Below are 26167 nucleotides of genomic sequence, written 5' to 3' on the forward strand. Positions count from 1 at the left end.
CATAAGGACAGCTTTATACTGCTTCCCCAATTTTAATCTGCTCTATATGTTTCAGGCTAGTTTAGGGGGAATCTTCTAGTGGCATACTGATGATGTAGTGACTCCTGTATGAGTCCCCCCTTGTGACCAGTCGGGGTGTTGCTGAAGGGAATAGGGAAGTCTAGGCACTGGTCCAGTGTCAGTGTAAATTAGAGTAGCCTTTAGGCTACTCTAATTTAAAACCATCAGCCAATGGCTCCAAAGGCTCTTAGACCAGCCATGATTACTGGGACTGGGAGTGTCATATATGAGTCGCTACGTCAGCTGTGCGCCACTCAAGGCTCACCATATACAGCTTGCTATGTCATCTTTAGGCAGCTCTGTACCAGGGGAACATGATGGTACTTTCCCTCTCAATGCATGACTAGATAATTTCCTTAACAAAACTTTTTGATTTTTGAAAATCCAAATATGTGCCAACAAATACTCCTTTATCCATTCTTTTGTTGACACGCTCAAAGTAGCTTAGAGAAGTACACTTTTCCTTTCCAGAAGCCATGCTTGTTTGTCCATATCATATCACTTTCATCTAAGTGTTCTATAAGTATTTTTCTAATCCATCTTTCAACCTCTGTTCCTGGTACTGAAGTAAGGCCTATTGGTCTGCAATTCCAAGTTGACCTTTAGATCCTTTTTTAAAAATGAGTACATTTGTTAACTTCACTTGGAGTAGCTAATTTTAATGAGAGATTTTATACTTCTAATAGATGCTCAGATATTTCATTCAGAGCTCTTGGATGTACACCAACTGATTCTTGTTCTTTAATTTATCAGTTTTTCATAGCACCTTCCTTTTTTACTTCACAATCTTTGAAAAAACGTCACTAAAGGGAAAAAGATATCTTCCCAGCGGACTGTGTGGTCTTTGCAGAGAAGCTAAATTATTTCTTTGAATCAGTAATGATACAAAGACATCATTTAGTTTCTCTGAAAAGTCCTCACGCTCTTTAATTTCTATCTTTACTTCCCAATAGTCCAGTGGACCCATCAAGAGGTTTTCTGCTGCCAATATACCTAACAAATCTCTTATTTGTTTTTATGTCTTGGCTCTTCAAAATCCCTCTTAATTATGAGTCTGTCAATTTTAGTTTCCTTAGTTTTAATTTTCATATTGTATTGTATTGTGTAATACATCTAACTTTGAACATATTACAGTGCTCCCTCAATACTTACATATGCTTTCTATTGTTTCCTTTTTATCCTTATTTTTAAATATAACACTATTTTACTGTCTGTTTAAAACAGAGGTGGGCAAACTTTTTGGCCTGATGGCCACATCTGGGTGGGGAAATTGCATGCAGGGCCATGAATGTAAGGCAGGGGCAGGGGGTAGGGGTGCAGGAGGGAGTGTGGGGTGTGGGAGGAGGTGCAGTGTGCAGGAAGGGGCTCAGGGCAAGGGGTTGGGGCAGAGAAGGGGTGCGGGGTATACGAGGGGGCTCAGGGCAGGGGGTTGGGGTGCAAGAGGGGGTGCACAATGCGGGAGGGGGCTCAGGGCAGGGGGTTGGGGTGCAGGGGTGCAGGAGGAGTTCGGGGTGCGGGCTCCGGCCTGGTGCCGCTTCCCTGGAGCGGCTCCAGGGTGGCAGTGGCACGCACCAGGGCCAGGGCAGGCTCCCTGCCTGCCTTCCCTGGTCTCTGCCCCGGCCCCGTGCCACTCCAGGAAGCGGCTGGCACCACATCACTGTGGCCCCTGGGGGCGGGGGGGCAGAGGGCGCTGTGCACTGCTCTTGCCTGTGGGTACCTCCCTCGAAGCTCCCATTGGCCGTGGTTCCCTGTTCCCGGCCCATGGGAGCTTCGGGGGAGGTATCCACTGGCAAGAGCAGCGTGCGGAGCCCTCTACCCTGCCCTCCCCGGCCCCCAACAGGGGCCGCAGGGATGTGGTGCCAGCCGCTTCCCGGAGTGGCATGGGGCCCGTAGCACCATGGGGGTGGTAATCCCATCCGCTGGATCCAAAGCTCTGAGGGGCCGGATCCAGTCCATGGGCCATGGTTTGCCCACCCCTGGTTTAAAATAACATTAATGATATTATTATTATAATACAATTTTAAATGCATTCTTTGCATTTCCTAAGCTTGATAATGATAGGTACTAGTAGTATGTAAACTTTACATTTACATGTGGATGAGAGAAATTATAAATTTAATAATTTTCCTTCAGTATTAAACTTGTGAAATACAAACTCAGAAAATATTTTCTTGAATATTATTTTTAATATTGCACATGATTTTGTAAGAGAAAGTTACATACTTGTTTTTTCTAGGTTGGCAACCAGGATATAAGAATTTCAAACCTAGGATATTTTAGAGATTTTATAAATATATTGCATGTATGCCTCACTGCTCAGAAGAGATAAATATTTGGATATGATACACTTAAGGAAAAAACCCACTAACCTGAATCATTACAGATGGCTGATAAATTATGTAAGTTGTTATCAGATAGTTTTGTTTCTGCAAAAAAAATTAATACAGTTGAATTCAAATGTAATCTTGTTCAACATATGTATTTATATATTATGTTTTTAAATGATGAATGTCTGTATAAACTTAAATGTCTTGAGGTTTACAAAATATTTTACATTTTATCTATGCTTTATTGGTGTTTGTAAGGCACCTATCAAAGGGTATCTAAGTCCCAGTATTCAGATGTAATGTATATCTACCTAAATTGTTCTGTAACTCTTCCCCCAGCATAACTACATAATATATCTACACACATACACATAAACATACTCTCGCTATATATAATAAAAACATATTTTAGTGATCACCATTTAATAGAAGAAAACAAAGCAGCAATTATATTTTCCACAAACTAGTATCTGAGACAATGTGCCACTGATTCCCTATACTTAGAATGGGAAGTTAATTTAGTATCATATTAGATACACAGACAGACAGACATCATCCAAAGTCGGGTAAAGCAGCTACTTCTCTAAACAATGAAATAAGACATTCATTTCTGTAATCCATATTACAACTTTCCAGGTGCAAAGAGTGAAGAAAAGGCCCATTTATCTGGACAGTTTTGTTGTTGAATATTAAATTAAACAAACATGTGTAGTTAAGCTAATAAGGTTAATATACTATGCACCACAATGTAATATAAATCAGCATATCTTGAACAGACTCTTAACATACTACTATGCTCAACCACTTTAAAAACTATCATGTGTTTTTGATGGTCTTACTCTGGCTATTTATTTCATGAACACATGAGATTCAAAAACTATTCTTTTTGGTCCATCCCATTATTTTATCCTATGGTGATATGAATTTTTTTTTCTTTCACATGGTACAATATGTTTGCATATACAGTAAGTCACATACTTACCATTTTTACAACTACTTATACCTACAAAGAAACCAAACAATAATCAGCTCAGCCAATGACACTGCAAGCTTCCACACCCTACTTAACCAACCCTCCTCAATCCTTTTGTGTAGGCACCACTTCTTGGGGTGAGGCAGTAGTTCAGTCTTCATTCCCAATCAATTCCTGATTTCTCTGCTGAAGTTATCATCACATGCCAAATGGGAATCCTGGTTTATGTTTTTTGTGCTACATAATAAACAGGGCTAATCTATGTAATGCACTTTTTTTTTTTTTTACTTTAGTAGATGGACAGCCATCTGAAGGTCGTGACTTTAGATTGTTGCATGATACAGTTTTAAACCTATTTTACAAAAGTAAAAGGTTCTACGCCTGGCCTGTGGGGCACTTTTTAAACATTGTGTGAAGCTTTAATTATTTTATAAACTCACTTCATTATACAGTATTACAAAAATACTAACACACTCAGCTCACTTTTTAAATTAAAATAAGTTTGCCACTTACCATTCGTATTGGCAGTAGTTGGTAGAGTAACACTGTCAGTTACATTGAAGGTTATATTTGCAGATAATTTCCCTAAAAGAAATAAAGGTAACTGAATTTATTAAAATAGTTAACACTGTATTAAAAGCAATACATTAGAAAGACTCAGTTTAGATAATTTAGATAGTAGCACAAAGCTGACAAGAATGGATTTGTCTCTTTCTCTGTGTTGATACAGTGCCTTAGTGTTCTCAACCAGGGGTACGCATACCCCTGGGGGTACATCAGCTTATCTAGATATTTGCCTAGTTTTACAACAGGCTACGTAAAAAGCACTAGTGAAGTCAGTACAAACTTAATTTCATATAGACAAAATGAGAAAGTAAGCAGTTTTTCAGTAATAGTGTGCTTGTGACACTATTGTATTTTTATGTGTCTGTGTACGCAATTAGTTTTTAAGTGAGGTGAAACTTGGGGATACACAAGACACATCAGACTCCTGCAGGGATACAGTACTCTGAAAAGGTTGTGCCTTAGCACAATGAGGCCCTCATCTTGTTTAGAGTCTGCCTGTGCTACCATAATGAAAATAATAAATCGTAAGGATGCAATAAATGCCATAGAGCAAGTTTGGGGGCTATCTACATGCTTTTATGCCTCAACCCTGCAAAACCTGCTGGCCATCATCATTGTGATTTTCTTTTATTCTATGTTCACACTGTGATTCAAATTGTGTCTGCTGAATAGTTTAAAGCCAGTGCCTAATCCACTCAGGATAACCCAATCTGTTAGATTCATACATAGGTTAGAAGATACTAATTTCCAAACTTGTTTTGAACTCAGTTTTGATATCCTCAACCAATTTAAAAACAATTTGGTTTTTTTTCCAAGAAACATGGTTCCTGGCCCAGCATATCGTAAACCCTTGCCCCTCCACACACTGATGCCCCAACCACCAGAAATACTGTTTGCGTGCTGCCACTGCAGGTCTGAGCTGCACTCCATACTAGAGATGCGTAACTCATCATAGGGACACTACCCCTTTCACACGCAGGTACAGCAGAACAACACGGGTTCTACGACCACACAGCCCTCTCTTGTTCTGAAAGATTGTTCCATACTTCCTGTTCTACTCTGTGAGATAAATGGATTTGTGCTTTACTGAATCATGGCCTCAATTCATGCTCCCATTACCTTATCCTAAAGGCTTCACTGGATAACAGCAACCAATCAAAACAAACTGTGTGATCTTGACAGATATAATAAACTGAGTCAAGCTGGGCCTTGTCAATAGCTGAATTGGAGGCTTTCAGGTATTTTGGAGCCTGTGGATTATCTGTGCAGCAGATAGTAGCTGCTAAAACTACAGTACATTAATGGGAACATTTTAATCAGACAGAAGTTACGAAATTCAAAGATAGGGGTTCAATAGCAATGTTAAATTTATCCCTTTCAGTTACTGCATGTTTTATGATAGGGCCTGTAGGGTTAAAATCTCAACTTTCACGTATATGCAATGAAATCATATGAACACGATATAAAACAAGACTGATTGCTCATATGAAATACCATAATAAAAAAAGTCATATTCAGAATACTTGATCATAGACTCCCAAAGCTCAGAAATCATCCTTTTCTGCCACTCAAAATAGAGTTTAACAAGGATATAACAGCCTTACCTGCTGTTGTGGAGAAGTTAAATTCAGGGATATTAGTAGTTTCTGCAGAAAAAAAAATAAATACAAGAATTTCTAATAAAAAGCCTGTGAAATACTGGTCATATAAATGAGCTGCAAGTCACTTTCCGATTTCTAGTTCAGACTCTCCTCTTGTTTGCACTTGCATGAATCAGTAATAATTTCTTTTAAAAGATGAGTGAGTTACTTCAGAATAAAACTTTTGCAAGTGAAAGAAGAATTAGGCCTCTGTCTCTAAATTCAGAGATCAGGAAAGTGAGTTAATTATGTCCTCCTTGTTTAGAATAAGATTGACCCAGTTTAAACCATGAAACATATTCCCATATTCCACCATGGTGGACACCTTATAAATGTGTGTAATGAAGGAGGTGGATATTTAAAATTGTTTCAAAAATATTTTGAGTAGTTTTAGCAATTATGACACAGAGCCAGAAAGGATTAAGTAACTTGCTAGCTAAATGACCCAAATTCAGCATTTAAAGACATATTAGAGAAGTAGATAAATGGTAATTAGGGCTATTCCTTATAAATAACTAACATAGCCATGTTAAATAGACTAGAGCTTTGAAATGCAAACCTGTATTGTTAGAGAATTAGAGGTAGTACTAATTGTATGTGTTTACTTATATCTTGTTAGATTTTAGCCATGTAAATAGATGGTTCCTGTCTGTTTCTATATCTATTGATGCACAGATAAATGGGAATATTAACATTTAGATGGAACTTGGGTGTGTAATTTCATTGTCTATACTTCTCTTTGAAGCTTGTAGCAAACTGTCTATGAACCTCTTTATGCATAATTACCTTATGCTGATGAATGCGACTAGTTACCTGTGTATACATAGGAAATAGGTAATTCTTCTTCAAAGCAACTATTCTTTACCCAAGGACTGCATGCTGTCTGGAAAATGTGTAAAGGGCTTTTGGGAGCTGATCCTTTCATCTCAGATTTGCTTAAACTTTCTCAGGGGACGTTTAAGTCGCAAGACTGTGGTCTCCAGTGCATTCTGAATCACCCTGATATTCAAAGTGGATATTGGACTATAACCTGATAAACTGATTCTGGAAAGGATTCTTTGCAACTCTGAAGCTCACCATCTCTACTATGAAACTGACCTAAGGACTCTATGCATTTCTGTATGTATAATGATCTTTTAACCAATACTCTCTCTCTTTTCTTTTAATAAATCTTAGTTTAGTTAATAAGAATTGGCTGTAAGTATGTATTTGGGTACGATCCGAGATATTCTTTAACTTGATGGGTAATGTGTCTGATCCTTTGGAATTGGTAGAACTTTTTCATATGATGAACAAGATTTTCAGTAATCCTCATCATATGTGACTTGGCAGTCTGGGTGGAAGCCCAAGGCTGGGTTACTTTAAGGGAACTGTGTTTTTGGCTTCTGGGTAACAAGTAAGATATTGTAGTAAGATATTGTTGCTGGCTTGGTAAATCTAAAGTATCAGAATAACCACCAGTTTTGGGGATTATCTGCCCCATTCTTTGCAGTTTGCCCTAATTGAGTAATCTCAGCGTGGCTCCACTGGGACCTTGGTCACAGCAATCTTACTGAATTCACTGTTCAACACAGAACCAGCATTCCTCCATAATTTCTAAAATACAAAAAAAAGGAGAAAAATACTATGTAAAGATAAGCATTACCTGTCTGGTTTGGCTCCGGCCATACACTTATAGTTCTATCTAAAAAGGAAAGGAGTTTCTTTTGATTAACAGTATCATATGTATTTTATATTTTAAAAACTCTAATAATGCAAACTTAATGAAGGGGGGTGGCTAACCAGCCAATATGATAAACATTTTTAAGATTGTGAAAATAATGATCATGGGCCAAATTTAACACTAGTTTAAACAAGTACAACCTTACTGAATATAAGAGAGTTTTGTCTCTTACACCAGATCTGAATTTGGCTCTCATTCTAAACTTTGTATTTGTGTAAAATAATTCTCACCTTCATCACTTGATCTTTCTAGTGAAGTTGTATCTGAGTAATAGAACAAAAATAGAAAAAAGTTAAAATGTTCACAATAAAAAGGTAAGACATAAGCTAAATACATCAAAATATGAGAAATGTTAAGAAAATCTTGCCTGAAGCATTAATGGGGTAGGTGATAAAAGTAACAATTGAGGATTCTGCAGCAAAATAAATAAAAATAGAGAAGCATAACATTAGTGCTTAAATTTTTGTTTGTAAGAAAATGTGGGCAGATTTTTAAGCTTACTATGCCCACAACTGGGGACAGAATTTCAAAAAGTTAAGACTCCAGTTTAGGCACCTGAAGGAAGTGGCCAGATTTTCAAAAATACCTAGAACCCACTGAGAACAAGAGGTGCTGAATACTTTTGAACATCTGAATGAGTGCTTGAATGGGGACTGCTGGTAACTGAGCTTTTTTTGAAAATTTTGCCCTTGGATATTTGCCCCATGTATAGCAGATTAGTCCGGTACAGCCTGCCCAGTAGCTATGAACTTCCCCACCATTCTTCTACTGAAGCTGTGACAGCCCTACCAGTCTAGTCCTGTGACTCTCTTGCAAAGATTACCAATTGTTCTGAATTGTGGTAAATTATGTGTAACATGGTCATATAATTGTCCATTGTTCCTAGCCATTTTTGCTAAAAATTGAAAAAGGATGCATATAATTGCTTCAGCTATATACATAAAATAGAAGAAAATGTATCCATAGAAGCAGGAACAGAGAAAGCCAATGTTGAGGTGAAAATTTTTATCAAACACAAGTTGGGAAATTCAGATAAAACTGTAACATTAAATCCATTTATTTCAGTTACTGAATGTTTTATGAAAGGATCCTGTAGGTTTACAATCTCAGTTCTCATGTATATACACACAATGAAATCATATGAACTTGGCCCACAGTAAGACTGATTGCTAATGTGAAATACAATATTAAAAAATAATATTCAAAATATTAGAACATAGACTCCCACAGCTCATAAACCACGCTTTTATGCCACTCAAAATACAATTTAACAGCAATATACAGCCTTACCTACTGTTGTGGAGAAGTTAAATTCAGGGATATTAGTAGTTTCTGTAGAAAAAATAAATAAATTAAATATAAGAATTTCTGATAACAAGCCAATATAATACTGATCATTTAAATGAGCTGCCAGGTCTCGTTCCCATGTTTATTTCAGACTCTCCTCCTGTTTGCCCTAGCATTAATACATAATAACTTCTTATAAAAGATGATTGAGTTACTTCAGAATAAAACTTTTGCATGTGAAAAGAGAATTAGCTCATTTGTCTCTAAGCCCTGGTCTACACTAGGACTTTAGGTCGAATTTAGCAGCGTTAAATTGATGTAAACCTGCACCCGTCCACACGATGAAGCCCTTTATTTCGACTTAAAGGGCTCTTAAAATCGATTTCCTTACTCCACCCCGGATTAGTGCTTAAATCGGCCTTGCCAGGTCAAATTTGGGGTACTGTGGACACAATTCGACTGTATTGGCCTCCGGGAGCTATCACAGAGTGCTCCATTGTGACCGCTCTGGACAACGCTCTCAACTCAGATGCACTGGCCAGGTAGACAGGAAAAGAACCGCGAACTTTTGAATCTCATTTCCTGTTTGGCCAGCGTGGCAAGCTGCAGGTGACCATGCAGAGCTCATCAGCAGAGGTGACCATAATGGAGTCCCAGAATCACAAAAGAGCTCCAGCATGGACTGAACGGGAGGTACGGGATCTGATCGCTGTATGGGGAGAGGAATCCGTGCTATCAGAACTACATTCCAGTTTTCGAAATGCCAAAACATTTGTCAAAAATCTCCCAGGCCATGAAGGACAGGGGCCATAACAGGGACCTGAAGCAGTGCCACGTGAAACTAAAGGAGCTGAGGCAAGCCTATCAGAAAACCAGAGAGGTGAACGGCCACTCCAGGTCAGAGCCCCAAACATGCCGCTTCTATGATGAGCTGCATGCCATTTTAGGGGGGTCAGCCACCACTACCCCAGCCATGTTGTTTGACTCCTTCAATGGAGATGGAGGCAACATGGAAGCAGGTTTTGGGGACGAAGAAGATGATGATGATGAGGAGGTTGTAGATAGCTCACAGCAAGCAAGCGGAGAAACCGGTTTTCTCGACAGCCAGGAACTGTTTCTCACCCTGGACCCTGGAGCCAGTACCCCCCTGAACCCACCCAAGGCTGCCTCCTGGACCCGGCAGGTGGAGAAGGGGCCTCCGGTGAGTGTACCTTTTAAAATACTATACATGGTTTAAAAGCAAGCATGTGAAAGGATTAATTTGCCCTGGCATTCGCAGCTCTCCTGGATGTACTCCCAAAGCCTTTGCAAAAGGTTTCTGGGGAGGGCAGCCTTATTGCGTCCTCCATGGTAGGACACTTTACCACTCCAGGCCAGTAACATGTACTCGGGAATCATTGTAGAACAAAGCATTGCAGTGTATGTTTGCTGGCGTTCAAACAACATTCGTTCTTTATCTCTCTGTGTTATCCTCAGGAGAGTGAGATATCATTCATGGTCCCCTGGTTGAAATAGGGTGCTTTTCTTCAGGGGACACTCAGAGGAGCCTGTTCCTGCTGGGCTGTTTGTCTATCGCTGAACAGAAATGTTCCCCGCTGTTAGCCACAGGGAGGGAGGAGGGTTGAGGGGGTAGCCACGCGGTGGGGGGGAGGCAAAATGCGACCTTGTAACGAAAGCACATGTGCTATGTATGTAATGTTAACAGCAAGGTTTACCCTGAAAGAGTGTAGCCACTGTTTTATAAAATGTGTCTTTTTAAATACCGCTGTCCCTTTTTTTTCTCCACCAGCTGCATGCGTTTCAATGATCACAGGATCTTCTCCTTCCCAGAGGCTAGTGAAGATTAGAAAGAAAAAAAAACGTACTCATGATGAAATGTTCTCTGAGCTCATGCTGTCCTCCCACACTGACAGAGCATAGACAAATGCGTGGAGGCAAATAATGTCAGAGTGCAGGAAAGCACAAAATGACCGGGAGGAGAGGTGGCAGGCTGAAGAGAGTAAGTGGCGGGCTGAAGACAGGGCTGAAGCTCAAATGTGGTGGCAGCGTGATGAGAGGAGGCAGGATTCAGTGCTGAGGCTGCTGGAGGACCAAACCAGTATGCTCCAGTGTATGGTTGAGCTGCAGCAAAGGCAGCTGAAGCACAGACTGCCACTACAGCCCCTGTGTAACCAACCGCCCTCCTCCCCAAGTTCCATAGCCTCCTCACCCAGACGCCCAAGAACGCGGTGGGGGGGCCTCCGGCCAACCAGCCACTCTGCCCCAGAGGATTGCCCAAAAAACAGAAGGCTGGCATTCCATAAATTTTAAAGTTGTAAACTTTTAAAGTGCTGTGTGACATTTTCCTTCCCTCCTCCACCACCCCTCCTGGGCTACCTTGGTAGTCATCCCCCTATTTGTGTGATGAATGAATAATGAATGCATGAATGTGAAGCAACAATGACTTTATTGCCTCTGCAAGTGGTGATCGAAGGGAGGTGGGGAGGGTGGTTAGCTTACAGGGAAGTAGAGTGAACCAAGGGGCGGGGGGTTTCATCAAGGAGAAACAAACAGAACTTTCACACCGTAGCCTGGCCAGTCATGAAACTGGTTTTCAAAGCTTCTCTGATGCGTACCGCGCCCTTCTGTGCTCTTGTAACCGCCCTGGTTTCTGGCTGCACGTAACCAGCAGCCAGGCGATTTGCCTCAACCTCCCACCCTGCCATAAACGTCTCCCCCTTACTCTCACAGATATTGTGGAGCGCACAGCAAGCAGTAATAACAGTGGGAATATTGGTTTCGCTGAGGTCTAAGCGAGTCAGTAAACTGCGCCAGCGCGCCTTTAAACGTCCAAATGCACATTCTACCACCATTCTGCACTTGCTCAGCCTGTAGTTGAACAGCTCCTGACCACTGTCCAGGCTGCCTGTGTACGGCTTCATAAGCCATGGCAGTAAGGGGTAGGCTGGGTCCCCAAGGATACATATAGGCATTTCAACATCCCCAACAGTTATTTTCTGGTCTGGGAATAAAGTCCCTTCCTGCAGCTTTTGAAACAGACCAGAGTTCCTGAAGATGCGAGCGTCATGTACCTTTCCCGGCCATCCCACGTTGATGTTGGTGAAACGTCCCTTGTGATCCACCAGAGCTTGCAGCACTATGGAAAAGTACCCCTTGCGGTTTATGTACTCGCCGGCTTGGTGCTCCGGTGCCAAGATAGGGATATGGGTTCCGTCTATAGCCCCACCACAGTTAGGGAATCCCATTGCAGCAAAGCCATCCACTATGACCTGCACATTTCCCAGGGTCACTACCCTTGATATCAGCAGATCTTTGATTGCGTGGGCTACTTGCATCACAGCAGCCCCAACAGTAGATTTGTCCACTCCAAATTGATTCCCAACTGACCGGTAGCTGTCTGGCGTTGCAAGCTTCCACAGGGCTATCGCCACTCGCTTCTCAACTGTGAGGGCTGCTCTCATCTTGGTATTCATGCGCTTCAGGGCAGGGGAAAGCAAGTCACAAAGTTCCATGAAAGTGCCCTTACGCATGCGAAAGTTTCGCAGCCACTGGGAATCGTCCCAGACCTGCAACACTATGCGGTCCCACCAGTCTGTGCTTGTTTCCTGAGCCCAGAATCGGCGTTCCACAGCATGAACCTGCCCCATTAGCACCATGATGCATGCATTGGCAGGGCCCATGCTTTCAGAGAAATCTGTGTCCATGTCCTGATCACTCACGGGACCGCGCTGACGTCGCCTCCTCGCCCGGTATTGCTTTGCCAGGTTCTGGTGCTGCATATACTGCTGGATAACGTGTGTGGTGTTTAATGTGCTCCTAATTGCCAAAGTGAGCTGAGTGGCCTTCATGCTTGCCTTGGTATGGCGTCCGCACAGAAAAAAGGCGCGGAACGATTGTCTGCCGTTGCTCTGACAGAGGGAGGGGCGACTGACGACATGGCTTACAGGGTTGGCTTCAGGGAGCTAAAATCAACAAAGGGGGTGGCTTTACATCAAGGAGTATTTCAGGCAGGACTTCATGGAGGGTTCCAATAAGAAATGGTGCCAATAAGAAATTCAATAAATAAGAATTTATTGTTCTTATTGGAACAAGGAGGTTAGTCTGGTCTCTGATTGATACATAGCTAGATTTACCTCGCTGCACCTTCTCTGTGAGTGACTGCAGTGTGACCTAGAGGAATCAGTCCTCTAGACCGGGGAGGGGGGGGAAGCAAATGAGTACAAAACAAATCTGGTCTATCTCTTGTTTTGATCCACTCCATCTATCTTTTACATCTTTGGCTGGCAGCAGATGGTGCAGAAGGACTGCAAGCCATCCACATCTCATGGCTGCTCGGCAGAAGACGGTGCAGTAGGACTGCTAGCCATCCTCATCTCTTGCCTGCCCGGCAGAAGATGGTACAGTACGACTGCTAGCAATCCGTATCGCCTGCCTGCTCACCATAAGATGGTTCAATAGGACTGACTGCAGGACTAAAGAGAATGACCTGGTCAAGTCACTCCAAATTTAGTCCCTGCGCCCATGTCTGCCCAGGCGCTCCTGGCCGACGTGGCCAGGAGCACCTCGGACATGACGATGACGGCTACCAGTTGTATTGTACTGTCTGCTGCCACAAGGCAATGGGTTGCTGCTACTGTGTAGCAATGCAGTACCACATCTGCCAGCACCCAGGGGATATACGGTGACAGTGAGCTGAGCGGGCTCCATGCTTGCCGTGGTATGGCGTCTGCACAGGTAACTCAGGAAAAAAGGTGTGAAACGATTGTCTGCCCTTGCTTTCACGGAGGGAGGGAGGGAACGGGGGCCTGACGATATGTACCCAGAACCACCCGCGACAATGTTTTAGCCCCATCAGGCATTGGGATCTCAACCCAGAATTCCAATGGGCAGCGGAGACTGCGGGAACTGTGGGATAGCTACCCACAGTGCAACACTCCAGAAGTCGACGCTTGCCTCAGTACTGTGGAAGCACTCCGCCGAGTTAATGCACTTAGAGCATTTTCTGTGGGGACACACACACTCGAATATATAAAACCGATTTCTAAAAAACCGACTTCTATAAATTCGACCTAATTTCGTAGTATAGACATACCCTAAGTTCAGAGATCAGGGGAGTGGGTAAATGATGCCCCTCTTGTCTGGAACATTACTGACACAATTTAAATCATGAAATGTGTGCCCATATACCACAGTAGCAGACAAAATACAAATGTGAATAATGAATGTGTTGGATATTTAATAATCATTCAAAAATATTTTAAGTAGTTTTAGCAAATGCACTCAATTCACTTTTCAAACAGAACCAATAGCCCTAAATATTTTCTAACATACAAATTAATAATAAAAAAAAACCCTCCATAAAAATACGCATGTACCTGTATGGTTTGGCTTTGGCAACACATTTAAAGTTCTGTCTGAAAGGGAAAGGACTATATTTTGGATAACTGTAAAATATTAATTTAACAGTTTTTTAAAAAACTCAACCAGTGCAACCTTACCTATGGGGTGGCTAAACACCCAGTATAATGAACCTTTTTTCAAAGTTCAAAGCTGGCCAAATTTAGCCCTGGTTTATACAAGCTCAAACCTATTGAACACAATGGAGTTTTGTCTGCTTATACCACGTCTGAATTTGGTCTTAATTCTACAGTTTTTATTTGTGTAAGACATATCATTCTCACCTGCAGTGCTTGTATCTGAACTTGTAGCTGAAAAATACAACAAAAATATACAAAAATTATAAAAATGACAAAATAAAAAGTAAAACTTAAGCTAAATAGATCTAGATATGAGAAATATTAATTTCTTGCCTGAAGCATTGATGGGGTAGGTGATAAAAGTAACAATAGAGGATTCTGCTGGAAAAAAGAGAAAAGAAAATAGACAAACATAAAGTTAGTGCTTTATTAAATTATTTTCTTCTAAGATTGTCAGGGCCAAAGTTTCAAACTCTCAAGACCAGTAAATGGGGACAGAATTTCAAAAAGCTAAACCTCCAATTTAAGCACCTAAAAAAAGTGGCTAGATTTTCAAAAATACTGAGTATACATTGAGAACAATGGGTGTTGAATACTTTTGAAAATCTGAATGAGTTACTGAATGGGAGATGCTGGTAATTGAGTTCTTTTGAAAATTTTGCGCTTGGTGTTTTTGTACTCATGAAAGACAGAGATTAGTCTGGTACTGACTGGCCAGTAGCAATGAACTTCCTCACCTTTCTTCCGTTTCAACTCAACCTTGAGCTGTGATAGCCCTGTCAGTCAAGGTGAGCAAAGATCACCAATTTTATTGAAATATAGAAAACGGTATGTAATATGAAATATCTATTTTGCCTCAAATTAGCTGGTCTTGCTAAAAATGAAAAGGAAATAAATAAATGTTTTAGCTACATACATGAAACAAAAGAAAACTATATCAATACAAGCAGGAACAAAGAAATGCAGGGAAAAATCAGGAATGTATGCAGCAACTTATTCTTCAATGTACACAGTTAAAATGTCTTTTCCCACATTGCAATACAAGAGTAAATAGTGTTCAAAGGGCAGTGTAGCTCAGAGGACAATGTAACTCAGGTACAACTTGTGATATCTCAATGATTATTTTGAAGGGCTCTACACAACTGCTTGTCAGTGTGCCAGTAGACACCAGTAATATGATTTTTTCTGAACGGCTTCCTAACAAGGTGATTTGTCATCACAGAAACAAATCTGGTTCCAATCTATTGAACTGTAACACCACTTAGTGGGAAGACCCATGAAACTGCTACAAGATCTATTACAGAAACTAACAAATTCAACCTCAAAGCCTGGTGAGGGTATTCCACAGAGTGGACAGCATGCTTGAAATTTGCAAGTCAGGTTCTATGGCATGTGTACATTAATACACATTGTATTTGACTGTGATTTTTCTTTTAATTTAATAAGGAAAAAAAACTCTACAGTTCTTTCCTATCTGTTAGCAATAAAACCAGTAAGTCATGATTCTTCTACTTGAATTATGGCCAAAAATATTCTCACTCTATTACTCATGGCTTTTAACTATGAGTTACAGGTGTGAGTCAGCTTCTTTGGCATTGTAACCTGAAATTCAAGGAAGAAAAGGAAATGCCCCTCAATGCTAACAATAAAATGCACATACTCTGTAATACAGCCTTTATAAGAGTCATCTCAACACAATCACAAAGAAAACTTGTTTTGCTCTATATTTGTCCCTGGTTAACTCTCGATGGGTAGGAATTACGCATTAAATTGTTGTTACAAAATGGGTCAAATATTCCTTTTAGACGTTATTTTCTGCTAATTTCTGAGGAAGATAATCTGACCTCTTTCACAGTAGCAGCCGTGTTAGTCTGTATCCGCAAAAAGAACAGGAATATTTGTGGCACCTTAGAGACTAACAAATTTATTTGAGCATAAGCTTTCGTGAGCTACAGCTACATCCGATGAAGTGAGCAATCTGACATCTGTACATAATGCAACATTTCAACCTTTGGTTCTCTCCTCAAAGTTTCTTCTAATGTCATCTGGCAATGGAGCACAAACCAAAAATGCAATAATTCCATAACTCAGGATGGCATATATTTTGTTCCCATTTTACCTAAAGTATTATTTACAGTATAGGGCCACCTCCATAAAAACAGACTTTGTTTCTTCAGCTTCTAATATGACTCATCTAACCAGTGTCAAAAATTTCTGGCATTTATTATCCTCTGGTAAAGTAAAAAAAAAAAAAAAAAAAGAGGCCCAACCCACATTACAAAATATTAGCGAGACAAGGTGGGTGAGGCAATATCTTTGACTGGACCACCTTCTGCTAGTGAGAGAGACAAACTTTTGAATTACACAAAGCTCTTCTTCAGGTCTCAAAACATGACAGACATCTGTAAACGATCGAGTGATGTCAAACTAATAGCTTCAGTATATGCAAAAGGCATCTCTGACTGTCAATCAGCTAGGGTTAGGTACTATTAATAAGAAGTGTGACTATGGTGAGATTATTTTTACATTTGTTTGGTACTTGGAAGAATTGTGTATTGCCAGCCATGGTAAGTGAAGTCTTCCCTTTATTCTCAGAACAGATACACTGCTATGTTTATCTGCAATGTGTCTGAACCTCATCTTCTTGTGGGACCACCAGCAGGTGAGCGAAGATGGATAAAGATTTCCTGGGGCCCTGGGCCAGAGCAAGAGGGGGAGGCCCCTCCCCACCCCTTCCACCTTCAGCCCTGCCCATGGCCCCACCCCTTTCTGTCCCTTCCCTGGGGCCCACCCCTGTTCCACTCAGGGTCTCCTCCATTCCACCCCCCCCCCACAACCTGTTTGCTACTTTCTGCCCCCGTCACTGCAGCCCCAAAACCAGAAAAGCTCTGTCCCCCGCCACAGCCCCAGGCCACAGCAGGGAGTCAAAGCTCCCGCAGCCCTGAGGCCATGACAGATAGCGAGCACTTCTCCAGTCCTAGGGCCGCAGCAGGGGTCCCAGTGCTGGGGCTTTCCCCGCTGCCCCCCTGGCTTCTGCCAGGGGTGGAGAACGCTGGGGGCTTCTACCGCTGCCCTCTGGCTTCTGCCGGGGAGTGGGGTTGGGCCACAGGGACTTTCCCCTCCCTGCCCGCCTGGTGGCTGGTTCCGGGACCGCCAGTTGGCCGGGGCCCCTGGGCACGGGCCCCATAGGCCCAGCGGCTAATCCACCACTGCAAGTGAGACAGGCTTGTTCAATCCCTTTACCAGTTCAATCCTTGGCCTGCACTGATGCTACCAAGAAGGATGTCAATCACAGCAAACTGAAGTGATTTTTATGATCTATTCAATTGTCCAGAAAGAAGTCACATAAGCCAGGGCATGGCAGTCACATGCTAATGCCTTTTTAACATTACTCAGGTAGGTCGGATTGGAACCAGGGATCTAGAGGTGAAAGGCCCTATATTATTTTACCATCAGTTCTAAGCAGTCCATTCCATCCTTCCTCTGATGACTTATGTTCATAAGTCACTCAGAGTATGTTTACACCACATCTGGGAGCAAACCTCCCAGTTCAGGTCTACAGACTCATGCTAGAACCCTAGAAATAGCTGTGGAGACATTGCTTTGACACTGTGTCCTGGGCTGGAGACCGGGCTATTTTTAGCTCACTAGCACTAGCCCCACTAGCACAAATCTATGCTATCTCCCAAATGCAGTGTGGACATTCCTTGGGAGCTTTTAAAAAGCCAACCCTTCATTCTCACAACTCCAAATTCCAATGTAATCATAACTACGGAATTGCTAAATCGCTGCTAGCAAAGTGGGGTCCTGGTCCTTGACTCAGGCTCCTAGTGCTATGGTAATACAAATAATAAATAAAATAATAACAAAATATTTTGAGGTTTTGAAAAATTGTCCTAAGGCAAAATTCAGCACTGGTTAAAAACACACATAACCTCACTAAACACAATGGAGTTTTGTCTGCTTACATCAGGTCTGAATTTGTCCCCAGTTCTACAGTTTGTAGTGGGTAGAATAATTCTCACCTGAAGTGCTTGTCTTTTCTAATGAAGTTGTATCTGTGAAAGAAATATAACAATAATAATAAAAAGTAATAAAAAATAAAATAAAAAGTAAAACATAGGGTAGATACATCTAGATATCAGATATGTTAATAAAAATCTTGCCTGAAGCGTTAATAGAGTAGGTGATAAAAATACCAATAGCTGATTCTGCCAAAGGGGAAAAAGGTTTGGGAAGAGGCATAAAATTAGTGATTTCATTTTTTTGTGAGAATCTGGGACCAGATTTTCAATTGCTCATCACCTATAACTCAGGACAGAACTACAAGAGCTCAAGATCCAATTTAAATACCTAGAAATGGCCACTTTTTCAAAAATATTCAATACCCAGCAGCTGACATTCAGAACAATAGATGTTGAGTACTTTTAGACACCTGGCCACTGATTAAGTGCCCGACTTGAAGTTGTTAGTAGCTGAGCTCTTTTGATAATTTTGTCCTTGGTTTTGTTTAGTACTTATAAAAGAGAGAGATGAGTCTGGCCAGTAGCAATTAACTTCCCCACCACAATTTTATTGCTGAATGCAGCCCTGCCTGTATAGCCCTGCCAGTCTAGTCCTGTGACTCTCTTGAAAAAAAGATTCCCAATTATACTGGACTGTGGCAAACTATATGTAATATGAATTATTTATTGTACCTCAAATAAGATGTGTTTGATAACAAATGAAAAAGGATGTAAATAAATACTTCAGCTATATACATGAAACAAAATAAAATTATATTAATACAAGCCATAAAACAGAAATGCAGAAATTTGGGGTCTTTTTTGGAAAGTCAGGGATGTATGCAAAAGCTTATTCTTGAACACACACATTTTAAAAGTATTTCCACACAATATAGTGTAGAAGTAAATAGCATTCAGAGGGCAACCTAGCTCAGATGTACCATGTGACACCTCAGTGACAACTTCGAAGGGCTCCATACAACAACTGCTTGTCAATCTGTCAGAAGGGACCAGTACTATGTTTTTCAAAGTGTTGCTAAGAAGGCGATTGTCGTCAAAGAAACAAACATGATAAATATACTAAAGAATAACGATTACATCAATTAAGAGAGAATTGCACACAAGACATAAGCAACCTATTTCATGATACAAAGGAGGACAAAAGGCTCCTGTTTCATAGGTTAGATTATTTTGGAAATAAATTTATTTTGGCCTACCATTTTACAAAATCCCTTGCAGAGTACCCCCTTACTCCTTGCTCATGGGATTAATAACTTGGCACAAATGGCCCTTCAACTATCAGGATTCTGATGGACTATTATGATTACAATTAATTTTCTAGAACAACTGAGTAACCCAAAAGCAGGGATTAGAACTGGTGGACATTGCTAATAGATATTGTCTCAGCTGGCAGTGGGACAGGGGATATTCTGTGAGCAACCAATAAATGAGGCATCAGTATGGAAATTGCACCTTGGCCTTAGCTACAGCATTTTGTTTAGCATGGACATTCAATTAATTGGAAATGTGGCAGATAGGGACCAATTCTGCACAGCAAGGCTGTCTTTTGTAATAAAAATACATACATATATAAAATGATTTCTATTTAAAAAGTAACAGATGCCAAAAAAGTTTCAATAGCGTTAAACAGTAAACAGCGAGCTGTGTGCTTGTGTATCAATTTTATTCACCCACATTCTGCTATAAATAATATTTTTATGGATGATGTTTATCCCCTGAACATATTCCTGAACATCTTGAAAAGCATTTTTGGTATTTCTACCAGCTGCGTTTGTGCGGTGGGAGCAAATCTCCATGTTGTCTTCACCTTACCTTCCATCCCCCACAAATTATTCACTATTTAGTGGGCTGTCAAAGGCTATTGGCCAGGCAACTTGAATCTATCATTCCATTCCTGAGAAAGTTAGTGCTAAACTGGAGTGATTCCACTAAGAATAGAAGAGTTTGTCTAGATGGTACAGACAATTTTATTCTTATGAAAAAATAAAACTAGACTGATGAAATATAGTAACTTATTTACACAGTAGCTTCTTTGCATTACTTCAATTATCATGAGGTGGACACTCCTCTGCCATAAATTTGCAATAATCAGAATGTTATAGTTAGTGATTTTCTTACCAGATATGGATACTGAAGTTTTTGCAACTGATGATCTTGAAGTTACATCATTTGCTGTAGAGAAAAAATATTTAACACAGTTTGTTAGAGGAAGCGGAATCTATTCAGCTAAAAATATAACCATCTTTATTGGTCTTCCATTCAATCGTGTTAACTGGGAGTATTCACCAGTAGAGGGCAATACCTAACTGCTAAAAGGACTTTAGCAGAACCGCTCCGGCTCCAAGAGGAGAGAGAGATACAAAAGCTCTTTTGGAATACCAACACAGTCCTTATATGGAGGTATCACTCTGATCATACTAATACCAATAAAGAGAGTCTCTTTTCTATGGAAATTAGACAATTTGTATTAGAAAATGTAAAGAAACCTCAGCTCATTTTTGCTGGACATGATATTTTGAGCTAAACTAAAAGCAGTAATTATGAAGAACGAGGAGTACTTGTGGCACCTTAGAGACTAACAAATGAAAGCTTATGCTCAAATAAATTTGTTAGTCTCTAAGGTGCCACAAGTACTCCTCGTTCTTTTTGCAGATACAGACTGACACGGCTACCCCTCTGAAACCAGTAATTATGAAATACAGCTAGATGAAAAATATCCTCAGAGATATTAAACCATCCATGTATGCTTTATGGCAGTTTCCCCCCAAGTTGCTTGCTAGTTTTAGCTAATATTCTGTCCTATTGATAAAGGAAAGGATTTTCTCAAGGAAAAAGTCCAACATAAAGGCCAAATCACTTTAGTCTCATAAATACAGTAATCCTATTGAAGTCAAACTGACTTCAGTGGAGCCGTTGATTTAACTGAAGTTACACCAGGGATCAATTTTGTCAGTAGGACTATCTGAGTGAGACAATCAGGATTTGGCCACCACATTGGAGGCCATGAAAAGGGGCATGGTGAAAATTGCCTTATAAGCCAAATTGTTATGATTCAATATGAAGTATGGAGAACTACTATTTATTTACACTAAGATCAAGCAGACACAATGTTCCTGAGTGCAAAAAAGCAGATATCAGTTTTAAGTCCTGTAGAGGATAGAATCAAAGTCAAGTTACAATATTTAATCCCATAAGAAGTGTGTTCTAGAACTTTGTGTTCGAGAGTTGTTCTGTGGAAATGTTTGGGTTTTTTAATATTATTGTGATTAGGCATTATGCCATCTATAAAACTCTTTCTAACTCCACATTGGTCTTTATGGAAGTTCTTTAAGATGTAATATTATTTAAGTAATATGTACAATTATCTTTGTGGAAATAATAGTGATGAGATGCTAAACAAAACAGTTGCTTGTGAAGGTGAATGGAATACTATATAAATTATCTTCGTCTGCTTATCCCATCAACTGGGGTTGCCTCCATGCAAGCATCCACCATCTTCATCTGTCCAAGGCAGCACTAAAATTCACTTGCTTTCCATCTTCTTTGATGCAATCCAACCATTGCTTCCTTGGCTTTCCTCAGGGTCTCTACACCACCTTCACCTGCCATGCTATTTTCACCAGGTTCCCTTCATTCATCCTCTGCCCGTGTCCAAACCAGTGAAGTCGGACTTCCTGGATTTTGTCAGCCACATCATGGATTTTGACTTCCATCCTAATACTTTCATTCTGAAATCTGTCTCTTCGTGTAACTCCTCTTATGGTGCAAAGACATCCCATCTCAAAACACCCATAGGCATTGAACCTATGATCTGTTTTTTGCCCATGCTTCTGCACCATTGCAGGGTGCAACATTGTTCTATATGGTTGGGCTTTTAATCTCAGTGGCATATGCTTGTCATATACAAACCTTGAGATGTTATCCCACACTCTTCCAGCACTCCCCACTCATGTTCAAACTCATCATCTTCTGTGACCCAATTGCTAAAGTGCTTGAACTGGTCAGTCTACTTACTAATCTCTATGTTCATTTCCCTGGGGCACCTCAAATGACCCACAGGTCCTCAGTATTGTTCATGTTCATTTTCATGCCGTGCCAGTTTAGCTTGGCACTGGCTTGCTCTTTCCGCTAGGTCTTCTTTGAGGGTGCCCTTCTTGCTGTGTCATCTGCATATAGCGCTTCTCACCTTTTCCCATTGGGATCTTCCTGCTTATATAGTCCATCAATATGATAAACAGCAGTGGCCTTAGAACCAACCACTGGTGCAGTCAGACTTTCAAAGGGACTTGTCATTTCAAAAGATGTTTGGATCACTGTTTTAGGTGATCAATACAGGGCATTCACCATAGTTATTAAATCCTCTGACACTGCATATTTCCCCAGCACTGGTGTCAGAATTCTTCTGTCCACTTTATTTCCAATCCTACTTTATTGTGAGAGTTTCCTACATTTATAAAAGCCCAGAAGCTGTCCTGTTGGCACTCTAGCTGCTTCTCTATCCCTTGCCGAACTATAAACATGGGCTCTGTAGTTCCTCATCCTTTCCTAAAGCAAAACTGTTCTTGTTCAAGGAGGGGTTCCACCATTGCCCTAATCCTAGCATCCAAGATGTGTCCAAGTATCTTCATCTCATGTAACAATAGCTTTATCCCTTGGTAGTTTCCACATTCATGGATGCTTTCCTTCTTCTGTATTGGGACCCAGATAGACTTGCACCAGTCTTTGAGAATTCTTTTGTCTCAGCTTGCAGCTTTAACCACTCTGCTCATCCATCTTATGCCTCTCTCACCCAAGGCTTTTGCCAGGTCCTTTGTCACTGCCTTACCATTTTTCATTTCCTAGACTGCATTTCTCATCTCCTCTGCTACACCACATGTTGGCAACTCTTCTCTAAAAGGGTTAGCCTCATTTAAGAGACCCTCAAAGTATTTTTTCCACATCAACTTCACTTGTTCCTGTGTTTTCTAGCAGTCTCCTCTGATCATCATTTACAAATGGTCTTATAATACCATCCTCCTTCTCTCTGCATCTTATTTTTGCAATGCTATATGTCTTTTTGCCAGCCATCTAGGGGCTGTTTACAAGGTTGGCATACAAATCATCTAGGGCACTCTCTTTGACCTTCTTCACTGCCTACTTGGCAGCTCACTTTGCTTCTTTGTATTTATTTTCATTTACTCTCAATGGAGTCATTTATTTTTCTTTACATACCATTTTCTTTTTTCAGATTGCTACTTGCATGTCATCAATCCAGCACTACTCCTTTCCTTCCCTGCCTTTTCCCAACCTGTATTGTCCATAAACCTCTTCCACCACACAATCCATGTTCTTCTGAGTGGTTCCACTCCTTTTCAGCCAAACATTTATCCTGTACTGCTTGCACAAACATCTCTGCTGGACTTCCCCTTAACTCCCGTACTTTAATATTGTTTCTTTTGAGATTAGTTCCCTCCTTGTCCAACACTCTGCTGGAATTTTTGCCACAAGAGGTTTGTGTTCAGTGCTACCGTCTTGCTAGGTATCACTTTGCAGTCCATAACTCAATTCCTCTGAGATTTCCTTACCAACATCATATCAATTTGGCTTTGATTTCCACCACTGATGTATGTAAACAAATGACTCACTCTCTTTTGGAACCATGTATGAGTTATCATCCACTGGTTGACAATACAAATGTCTAGTAGCTCTTTCCCTTCCTCATTTATAGTGCATAGACTGCATTTTCCTAAACACATTTCACAGCACCATCTGTTTCTGGCTGTTGTGTGCATTCAGATCACCCAGCCCTTCAGGTGCTGCTGTGTCCACTAGTGCCTGCCAGTCTTGGAGGAGACTCTTCTTTTCTTCCTCATCACATCCTTGTGGAGGTGAATATGCTAATACCACAAACATGACTCGCTCTTTAACTTGGACTCATACAGCCATCAGTCTGTCACTTACTCTAGTAATTTTCAAATAACATCTTCTTCAGCTCTCCTCTAACAACCACCCTGATTCCCTTACGCCCCCTTTTGTCACCCACATGGAAAAGTTTGCAATCTAAGCCTAACTCCTTTGCTGCGTTCCCTGTCCATTGTCTCCTGTAGACACAGAACATGACACCTCTCTTTACCATCAGCTACTTCCATACCTTTTCAAAATTATAAAATTATAAAATATATAAATTAATTATTAAGATGGAAACAGCTAAATAAGCATTATTGGAATCAATCTGTGGGGTTTAAGTGGGTGAGAAGGAGAATTATGCTCCAGTGTGCATGCAAGCTAGTATAAAAAGTAAAATCCATCTCCTGCACGGGCTTGCTCACCACAGGCCCAATCTTACTAAGTGCTGAGTACCTCTTGCCAAGGTCCTCAGTTCCAATTAAATTAATGGGCATTGACTGTACTAAGCTTCTTAAAGCATCCCGCATCTTGAAATGGTCAGCATCTTTCAGGGTAGGGCCCATGGAACTCACACCTCTTCTTCCCCCTACAATAGTTTTGCTACCATGAAAACAACTATGTGAAGGGGACATGCTTGGGAGGAACAAACAGAAGAGCAGCAGCATCCCTTTTATATAAAAACAAAATGCTACCTATTCATATTCTCTAGGACTAAAGCTCCCTACTCAGGTCACAGCAACAGGAAACCATATAAACAAATTTCTACTTTCACTCTCCTCCTCATTCAGCCCCCTATGTGGATTTTGTAATGTTTATCAGGTCAAGCACCATTAATCACTGAATGCATTAGAATACATAAAGAGCCAGTTATTCCTGGAGTAATAAACTATAAGCCAGTTGCAGATCTGGAGGCACCGCATGCAAGGGGAGAGAGCATTTTCTTCTGGATCACAAGCCTGCCTCCACTTCTCCGACAGCAGTGTGGGGAGTATGGATAGGAATTATTACCGCGAGTGGGGTTTTCTATTTGTCAAAGTGCAGGTTCAGGCCCATTGTTAGTATTTTATATTCTAATTTGCCAAATAATCATTAGATGAATAACAGTTTCTTTGTTGTTCAGGTTTTTGCCATTTCTCAACAGAAATAAAACAAGCAGATCTTTCTGGATAAACATAAATTATACTTTTTACATTACCAGATTCGTGAATATCAGTTTAAGACTGTAAAAATATTTTTTTAAAAATCTATGCATTATTCAAACTCTCTTAAAATTTTCAAATCCTCTCCCACATTGTTGGGCCTAAGTTCTAGACAAAGAAGTAGCCAAAGTTTATTTTAAGAAAGCTAAAAAGTCCAGTCTAAGATTTCCCCATGGCTGACATACGAAGTGTTGGATAACAAAAACTGTACTAGTGCCAAGGAGGTAGGATTTTCCTCTCAGGTTATTAATTTGTTGAGATAGGGAAAGAGAAAGTCCTTATATAAATAACTGATGTCACCATCTCCTCACATCTTTTTCTAGAGTAAAAAAATATAGTCATCTTGAACATCATAATATGAATTTACAATGGTGGATTTTAGTCTTTTGAACAAGCAGAGATTGCTACATGAGGATCTCATCATCTGTGTATAGTCTAAAGAGAAAATAGCGTTCTTCAGACCGGTCTGTATCTCCCTTTATACGAAAGAAAAAACAGCATATTTCCAGGAGATTTTTCAAGAAGAGCCAATAACACAAACTGAGTTAAGATGGAGTTATGGTCAATAACATTCCTTATTAAACAACAAAAGCAGTAACTCCTAGCCTGTGCTGGTACCACTTTGCACTGCTCCAGCACAAATAGGCCCTAAAGCCACAGTACCCACTCCAGGAGAATGACCTCCATGTGTAAGGACAGGGAGAAGTCTTTCTGAGATATAAATCCAGCTTAGCAGTTTTTACACCACTACCCTCCATACTGCCACTGTATAAGGTTTACCTGGGGAATAAGATTCCTTGCACCACAATAGCACCCAGTTCCCATAATGGCCCCTTAAAGCAAATGACAGGTTTCAGAGTAGCAGCCGTGTTAGACTGTATCCGCAAAAAGAAAAGGAGTCCTTGTGGCACCTTAGAGACTAACAAATTTATTTGAGCATAAGCTTTTGTGAGCTACAGCTCACTTCATCGGATGCATGCAGTGGAAGAGATGCATTCAGTGG

The 26167-nt window shown here is 40.7% G+C and overlaps 1 protein-coding gene across 4 annotated transcripts in view; it reads right to left on the reverse strand.

Moving 5' to 3' along the window:
* The window catches only part of ADGRG2 (adhesion G protein-coupled receptor G2), a 107959-nt gene that overhangs the window by 44120 nt on the left and 37672 nt on the right, over positions 1 to 26167 (reverse strand). For 2 of the 4 annotated variants that reach the window (XM_073356682.2, XM_073356690.1), the window contains exons 4-15: positions 20198 to 20251; positions 18080 to 18112; positions 14388 to 14435; positions 14259 to 14285; positions 8581 to 8622; positions 7658 to 7702; positions 7521 to 7553; positions 7213 to 7251; positions 5532 to 5573; positions 3874 to 3945; positions 3370 to 3390; positions 2430 to 2486 (exon numbers count right to left, since the gene is read on the reverse strand). In XM_073356682.2, coding sequence (XP_073212783.1) covers positions 2430 to 2486; positions 3370 to 3390; positions 3874 to 3945; positions 5532 to 5573; positions 7213 to 7251; positions 7521 to 7553; positions 7658 to 7702; positions 8581 to 8622; positions 14259 to 14285; positions 14388 to 14435; positions 18080 to 18112; positions 20198 to 20251 — 513 coding nt within the window. The remainder of the gene's footprint in view (positions 1 to 2429; positions 2487 to 3369; positions 3391 to 3873; positions 3946 to 5531; positions 5574 to 7212; positions 7252 to 7520; positions 7554 to 7657; positions 7703 to 8580; positions 8623 to 14258; positions 14286 to 14387; positions 14436 to 18079; positions 18113 to 20197; positions 20252 to 26167) is intronic. The other 2 variants (XM_073356708.2, XM_073356699.2) reach the window with 2 other exon arrangements.

Source organism: Lepidochelys kempii, chromosome 1 (assembly GCF_965140285.1).
Source record: "Lepidochelys kempii isolate rLepKem1 chromosome 1, rLepKem1.hap1, whole genome shotgun sequence".
NCBI classification, from domain to species: domain Eukaryota; kingdom Metazoa; phylum Chordata; order Testudines; family Cheloniidae; genus Lepidochelys; species Lepidochelys kempii.